General features: G+C 54.5%; 1 protein-coding gene across 1 annotated transcript in view; it reads right to left on the bottom strand.

Annotated features, from left to right (window-relative positions):
* The window catches only part of Zcchc24 (zinc finger CCHC-type containing 24), a 49,476-nt gene extending 46,229 nt beyond the window's left edge, over nucleotides 1-3,247 (bottom strand). The window contains exon 1 of the mRNA XM_021203655.2: nucleotides 2,880-3,247. Coding sequence (XP_021059314.1) covers nucleotides 2,880-3,125 — 246 coding nt within the window. The 5' untranslated portion in view covers nucleotides 3,126-3,247. The remainder of the gene's footprint in view (nucleotides 1-2,879) is intronic.
* Nucleotides 3,248-8,080: the final 4,833 nt, after the last annotated feature.

Raw genomic sequence — 8,080 nt, forward strand, 5'->3', positions numbered from 1 at the left:
TCTCTCTCTCTCTCTCTCTCTCTCTCTCTCTCTCTCTCTCTCTCTCGACATCCAGCTGTGACCACAGATGCCATTTCTGAAACCCGAGTTTACCAGACCTCATTTCAGAACCCAGAGGGGTTTTTTAACACACTTCCACCTGAAGGCCAGCTCCTGAAACTTGTCCTGCACTTGCACGGAAACTCGACCACTTTCCTCTCTGCTCCCGGGGCTCGAGGGCTACCCGGGACCCTTGGCTTATCTTCAGCTCTCAGGGATGAGGTTCCAGGGGCACAATAGGCTTCTGTGGCCCCGTGTCCTCACCTCCCCCAATGCCAGCTGCATTCATGGCGTTTGGCTATTGTGGAGGGAGCAGCCTGGGGGCGGTGCAGGAGGGGGTGGGCTCTTGGCACGGGAGGCCGGTGCAGACAGGCTATGGTCAGCGGTCAGCATGCAAGTCACATCCACAGGCACTGCCACTGGGCCTGCCAGGCTTTGAACAGAATGGCAATGCTTGTGGATGGACCCTGGGTCCCTTCCTAAAGTTCCCTCTTGTGATAAAAAGAACTTGTTGCCTTTGCGCCCAGTCCCTTAGTGGTGGCACTGACTGGGTGGGGAGGGGGCTTCTCATTTTCTCAGCCATATCAGGACACCAACTAAGCCCCCAAAACACATCTGGGGGTTTGAGAGAGTTTGAGAGGTCAAAGGCTAGGAGGTGAGGAAGAGAAAGCCAGAACCCAAGCGAGGCTTTCAGGAAGTTGGCAGGCACAGCCCTCCAGCCCTCCATGGAAGCCATAAGCCTTGAAAGTGTGAAAAATCCCTCTGATCTCCCCAGCCCTGGCTGTCTGCGGGCAGACACTCTCTCTTCTCTTGTTTATGTATACCTCCAGGCTCTAACACACACACACACACACACACACACACACACACACACACACGTGACAACCAAGATTCAATCTACTTGGTGGGAGGCTCAGAGAGATGGGAGCTCTTTTTCCCCACCATTGCTCCAGCTCCTCCCTCACTGGGCCACTTCCCACGGAACACAGCCATGAAGGGGTAGGGGGTAGCTGTGGTCTCACTGAACCACAGCTGGGGTCCAAAGACAGGATCTCTTACTGATGGGCAACCCAGCAGCGACCACATGTAAGGAATGAGGGAATGCTGGAATGGGAGCTGAGGGAGTCTAGTAAAGGCTCCGTAGGGACCCTGCTGGGTCGTGGGACCTCGGGGTCACGGTCATCTCCCTAGATGAAAGATATTCCCTTGAGTGCACCTCTACCCAACTATGAGCCATGAGAACACTCCATCACTCACCTTCCTCTCACACATGTATTGTCTATGCTTCCCCCCTCCGCCCCACCCCTCCCCCAGCCCCAGGCTCCTCACCCCTGTCCAGTGTAGAATTCAACAAATGTTTGCTAAGAGAATTAATAATGGAAAACACCCAGCCAGTAAAGAAATACTCCACAAATGGTTCTCCAAAGCCATTGGTCACCTAAAGCCAGCTCCCCAAGAGACAACAAATTGTTACAAGAAAGGAAGATCCCAGCCAGGAGCCATTCCTCAGGGCGAGAGCATGTGTTATGGTTTATAAAGAGCCTAGGCATGCAACTGCTTTCCCCCACCCCCACCCCCCACCCTGGGCTCTGCAGGCATCCTTCCCCCATACCCAGACCTCCTGCACAGCTTCTGTTCCACAGGGCAGCAGGGCAGCAAGGACCCATGTCTGTGGGTCCTCCCGAAAACCATGGCAGTGTTGAACACATACCTGGGACCTGAAAGGGTGATCTCCTGACACCACATCTCAACCCCAGCACACTCCAGCATATACAGGCCTCACTCTCAGTCACCTCTGGGTCAGAGGAGAAAGTGACCCCGTGTGTGTCCCTCTACCCCCTGCACACACACCCCGTGTGTGTCCCTCTACCCCTTTTAGCAGAGGGAAACCACAGGGGGCAAGGGAAAGGCACAGAGTGTATTGGCAATTTCCAAAATGGAGCAAACGGATGTGGGGGTGCCATTAGAAGATGGATTCTGGGAAGGCTCTGGATAAGACCCGCAAAGGGGGCTGGGAGGTCACGGCCACCTGTGTATTTATCTAGCTGGGAACATGCACTGTCCAGTAGACTTTGTAACCGAATCCATTGAGCGGGCAGCCTTTGCAACACATCCCAGGTTTGGGGAGAAGGCATTAAGCAGCTGGAGCCCTCCCATCGCCACAGCCTGCCCGCCCCCCAAGGATTTCCCTTTCATTTCCTTCCAGCCTGGGAAGGCAGGGGACAGAACAGTCTGCTGGGTCAAGCCCTCAAAAACCACTTCCTATGTGCCTGGGGGAGGGCAAGCAGCTGCGGGGTGGGTCTAGGGGTTCCCAAGTGGTGGGAACAGGAGAAAAAGCCCCTGGAAGAGCAACTGCTTTCCAGGGAGCCCTCCAGGTTAAGAACTATGGAGGTCGGTGGAAGAATTCTTTTAGGCCCCTTCAGAGGAGTTCAGAGCAGGTTCTGCAACACTCCGTCCCAGTGGATGGCAGCCAGAAAAGTTGATAAGGCTGGGCGAAGGAAAGACTAGGAAGGGGCTCCCCGCCCTAGCCGCACCCCGGCAGTCTGCAGAGAATCCGGAGACACCCTTGAGCCTGCTTACTAGGAGCAGGGCTCCAAACTCGGAGAGGGGGCGGGAGGGCCCTGCCCAGGCCTGAGCTGCTCCTGGAGGCTCTGCCGGGAGGTGACGCGTTCCCGGTGCCCCAGGGACTTCGGGCGGCAAGTTTGGCAAAGCTGATCGAAGTCAAGCCAAGCCGAACTGGGCAATGCGGGGCTGGCCTGGGTCATGCCAGGAAGAGCAGAACAGATAGAAGAGGGGCCTGAAACAGTGAGCGCGGGGCTGGCGCGCGCTGGGGCACCCACCTCTCCGCGCTGCAGCTGGAAGACGCTGTTAAGATAGCTGGAGTGCAGGGGAGAACCCAGCTGCTCCGGGCGGCCCTTGCCGAAGGCCAGCTCCGGGGGCGCGGCGCCGGTGGGCGGCTCGGGCCGGAAGGCATCGAAGGCACTAGCCTGGTGTGTGTCCTGAAGCGACAGGTAGACCCAGTTGAGTAGCTGGGCTGGCTGGTACACCGAGGCGGCGCTCGTGTCGATGGCAGACAGCAGGCTCATTTTGCCGTGGCGGTGCCGGCCCCTCCCCGGCCGCCCGCTCGCGCCCCCCTCCCGGCGGAGGGGCGGGCACCGGGGAGCCTGTGCCCACTGCCAGCCGCCCCGGCCCCGACGGCTATCCGCCCCGCGTCCCGCGCCCCGCGCCCCGCGCGTTGCCCGCAGCCGCCGCCGCCGCCGCCTCCCCGAACTGCAGCAGTGGGCGCGCACAGGCGGAGGAAGGAGGCAGAGAAAGTTGGGCAGGAAACTTTTGGCCCCGCCCCGCCTGCTGCCAGCCCCGCCTCGCCCGGGGATCCGCTATCTGCCTCTGCGCTGACCCCTCCGGGGACCGCTCCTAGGGTGGGGTCCACAGAGACCCCGCCCCACCCCGGCCTGTTCGGCCTGATCCTCGCTCCCCCATTGGTTGACTCATTGAATATGGATGTAGGGGAGGGGCAAGACAAGAAAGAAGGCGGGTCCGCACATGTAGCACCCCGCCGACCCCCCACACCAGGAGCGGCCCCTCCCGAATTTCCCCCTCCGCCCCCGGTCAGCTCAGCTCCCCAGCCCAGGAGCTCAGAATCAATTGGGCCCAAACATTCAGTTGGTTCTACTGTATGCTGGTTCCCATCACTTCCCAGGAGCTCTCTAGTTAATTTGACTTTTTGCACCTTTTCCTTCTCCCATTCTCTCCTCTTGCTGTTAGTCCGATTGTATTTCTGTGACTGTCTCGATGCTCTCTAACGACACTTTAAACGTGTCTCGTTTGAAGCTTCTTTCTGTCTCCCTCGCTTTCCTCAAACAACACACACACACACACACACACACACACACACACACGCAGTCCTCGCGCTATCACCATAGGACCCTCCCCCTCCCACTTAATTCCTTCCATCTGCAGAATCGCTTTGCGGACAGCCTGCGCTGAGGGGGGCCCGGGTTCCTGCCCAAGAAAGGGCTCCCCTTCTCCTCCCCCCTGCTTCTCCCCCATCTCTTCCACTTCTCCTGTTTCTACTCCAGGCTGGCTTTTCTCTCCTCTTCTGTTCCCTGGTCCAACTTCAGCTCTCCCTAGCGTCTTGAAGGGGATCCAGGACTCTGGCCTAGAAGATCTCCGAAAGCCACATCTTCCTGGAGGAGCCCACATTAGCCAGTGGCTTCCCAGATTCTGAGGCCTTCATTCACCTCGCAGTCCCAGAATGGTTGTGTACTGCCTCATATCCAGGGACCCAAGAACCAGGCCAAACCTCTCAGTGCCAACTCAGAGGAACTGACTGCCCTGGGGACTCAGGTCACCTCCACCTCATTTGGCCCTGGAGCCATTCAGCCTGTTGTTAAAATGCCAGTAAATGGACTTCTGATGAGCCACCTCCCCTCTGCCAACCAGCCTGTGCTCTCTGTACTGTGGGAATGATTACATTCATACTGGGTAGCTGTAGAGTGGAAGCATGAGTTCCATAAATAGAAGCTGTTTCAGGAAGGTCCTTTGTCCCCCAACCAGCCACCAAACCAGGACACCTCAGCACATCTGTAGATGCTTGGATTCAACGTTCAGTGTGACAGAGAGCTAGCCTGTGTCACCAATTGAGAGACCCTTTGATCTCCCTGTTTTGAACCAATTCACCTATCAACCAATTGGCAGTTACTAATTCAAATGACAACACGTATGCTAATAAAATCCCAATATACTTCTTCATCCAAGATGTATCTATAAGCTGGATGTAGTGGCGCATGTCAGAAATCCCAGCATCAGGGAGGTGACTTGAGACAGGAGGATACCCTCTTCTGGTTTCTATAGGCACCCAAACTCAACATGACCACAAACCATCCCTCATCACATACTCACACATACATGCACATATTCCAAGTAAAATAATGGGTATGTTGGGGATTGGTTCTAATGCTTTGAATTAATCCTGCCCCCCCCCCCCAAATCAGGAATCTGTGTGCCCAAACACTGGAGGTCCTTGTCCCCAAGTGGTTTTCTTAATTGTTTTTTGTTTTGTTTTGTTTTGTTTTTCGAGACAGGGTTTCTCTGTATAGCCCTGGCTGTCCTGGAACTCATTTCGTAGACCAGGCTGACCTCAAACTCAGAAATCCACCTGCCTCTGCCTCCCAAGTGCTGGGATTAAAGACGTGCGCCACCCCTGCCCGGCCCCAAGTGGTTTGTGATCGATCAAAAAAGAGCCAATGGCCAATGTCTGGGTGGAGAGAGACAGAGATGGAGCGTTTAGATTGGCGCGGGCTAGGAACTGGAAGGGAGGAAGAAGACAGCCATGTCTCAGAGGGAGACAGATCAGATCAGAGCTGCAGAGGAAAACGCAGACAAAATCTAGGTGGAAAGGGAAAGCAGGCTATGGGAAGGGCTGTCCAGAAGCTGGCAGGGCAGCAAAGATGTGAAGCATGGATTTAAAAGGTGTTGAGCCAGGAGTACTGGAAGGAAATGTGTGCCGGCCCAGCGAAGAATAAGAACTGCTCCACCTTTGAGCTATTTTAAAGGCATATTTAAAGTTAACTGGTGTGTGTGTGTGTGTGTGTGTGTGTGTGTGTGTGTGTGTGTGTGTTTCGTTTTTGAATCCAGATAGCTCTTGGGCAGGTGTGCATGTATAACCCATCGGGAACACAAAGTGGTTTCACTAATTACCACTACATAGGTAATATCTTCCAACTGCACAGCAGGCAGTTGGGGAACCCAGAGGAGAGCCTGAGATGCCCAGCCACTCTTGGCTTTATTTGTCTCCTCAGTTTTCTGGATGAAGTCACCCCTTGGTGTAACAAACAATGATATCCCCCCTTGGTGTCACAAACAATGATATCCCCCCTAGTATGAATTGCAGAGCCAGACTGCTTTAGAGCTCAGACAGGTAACCACCATTCCCACCTTGAGACTAAGCGTCTGATGCCTACTTAGAGAGAGACGCTGGTCCCTTCCTAGCCTCCAGAATGATTGTGATGCCAGAAGAGTACTTGTTTTAAGTGACCGACCTTAGCTTCTTTCCCACCTCCCTTTCCTTGCCTTTCCTCTCCAGAGCCTGGTGCATGACTAGGGGTTGGTAGGGAAATCTTTGGTGGGTTGGGAGATAGGCAGATGGAAGGATAATAAGGTTAGGCTCCTTCGAAGTCTGGGTGGCCTCTGTGGGTGTGCATGTCTCTGGTTCCCTCTGTCCTCAGCACATGTTGCTCAACTTGCGGGCTCTGTACCCAATAAATGATCAGTAAATGTGAGCAACCTCTGGGCAGCTTGTTTGGATAGCTAGCTGGCCTGAGGTCAGCCCCCAGATGGCTGCTGGAGACAAATACTACAAATTTCCCAAGATAACATGAGCTGTGGGATGGGGTTGTGGGTAGAAGTGACAGGAGGGAACCAGAGGACCAGGGTACTCAGCCAATAGGCTCGCCAGACCCCCTGTGCCTCCCTGCCCAGGCACACACTTTAACAAGTGGGAAAGTTGTGACCCAGGCAAGGAAAGGGACTTGCTGGAGTCACATAGTAACTGTTCCTAGTCAGACCCTGATTCCCTTACTCCTCCCACACTGGTATACACAAGGTTACCCAGCTGGTAACCTTGGAACTGGAGTAGGAGAGAGTGTTCATGTGAGGCTCCGGTCTCTTCCTCTTTCACTCCCGAGGAGTCTACTCTACGGTCTGCAAGATGGAACAAAAGAAAGAAAGAAATCAGGATTCTAAAGAAGTGTGGGCAGGTTCCTACCCTCTGTTTAAACTGGAAGGATTGCTAACCTACCCATCCCTACCCTCTTCTCCAGGGACTGGTGAAACTAAAAGAGTGTTTGACCAGAACGTGCTGTTGGCAACCGTGTGGCAGAGAAGGGTGGCACTGGCCACTTCAATAACAATTATATTCATGCTGTCTAGGAAAAATGAGGAAGGAGGTAGTGGGGACATCTCTATCCTGAAGTCACCCAGGAAGTGGGTCTGAGAAGTCTTAGAAAGGTTTTGGACCAACAACTCAGAGGTCTAAAGAACAGGAAGACCTGGAGGAAGGAGAGGGAGGTCGGCCCTGGGGAGGGGCCTGTAAAGCAAAGGGATGTGCAGGGAAGATGGGACTTCACTAGCCCATACAAGCCAGGCTGTTTATCTCCAAAGCAGTGCACGGTGATTTATCCCTCTAGGAAATCCAGGAATCCGAGGATCTCTTGGTGTCCCACACAGCATCAGGAACACAGTGCAGTGCCCACATCAGACAGGGCAAGGCTGGTGTTCTTCTCCCCCTTGGCCAGGGCCAGGTACTTGGGTGTTTTCAGACTATGTGTAGACACAGAAGGTGTCAGTTTACAGCAGAGAGGGCAAAGTGACAAACGCTCTCCCTCCTCCCATTCCTGCCCCATCCCCCACCAGGATAGCTCTCCCTAGGGCAGACAGATCTTCCCGGATCCTACTTCTGGCCCTCCTTAATGCGATACTCCAGGTTCCCACTCACATGAAGCTGGCATTAACTCACAAAGTGAAAATTCCTTTGCACCCCAGCTTTCCGTCCTCCTCCTATGCATGCCCCCTTCCACTGAAGGCAACTTCTCATCCAGGGATACAGACCCTTGTCATGGGGGCACATAGCTTCCTAGACATTAGCTAGATTTCGGCTCCACTGACCCCAGATACCCTTCTGTTGTGAACAGATGGTAAAGCCAAAGAGCAGCCTAACCACACTGAAGCCCTCACACAGACTCCTGACCAGCCTTCAGAGACCAGAGACACAGTTCAGCTGAAGACTGTTTGCCTAGCATGTGTGAGGCCTTGTATTACACGCCCAACGCTGAGAGAGAGAGACAGAGGGACAGAGGGACAAGGAGACAGAGACAAGAGAGACGGACAGAGGGACAGAGAGAGTACAGCACAATCACCAACCCTTCCCACCACTCACAATTGCAGCCTGGGAGACTGAGTCCCAAGGTTGGTGATTGTGCACTTTTGGTCTCTCTCTCTCTCTCTCTCTCTCTCTCTCTCTCTCTCTCTCTCTCTCTCTCTC

Source organism: Mus pahari, chromosome 8, assembly GCF_900095145.1.
Source record: "Mus pahari chromosome 8, PAHARI_EIJ_v1.1, whole genome shotgun sequence".
NCBI lineage: Eukaryota > Metazoa > Chordata > Mammalia > Rodentia > Muridae > Mus > Mus pahari.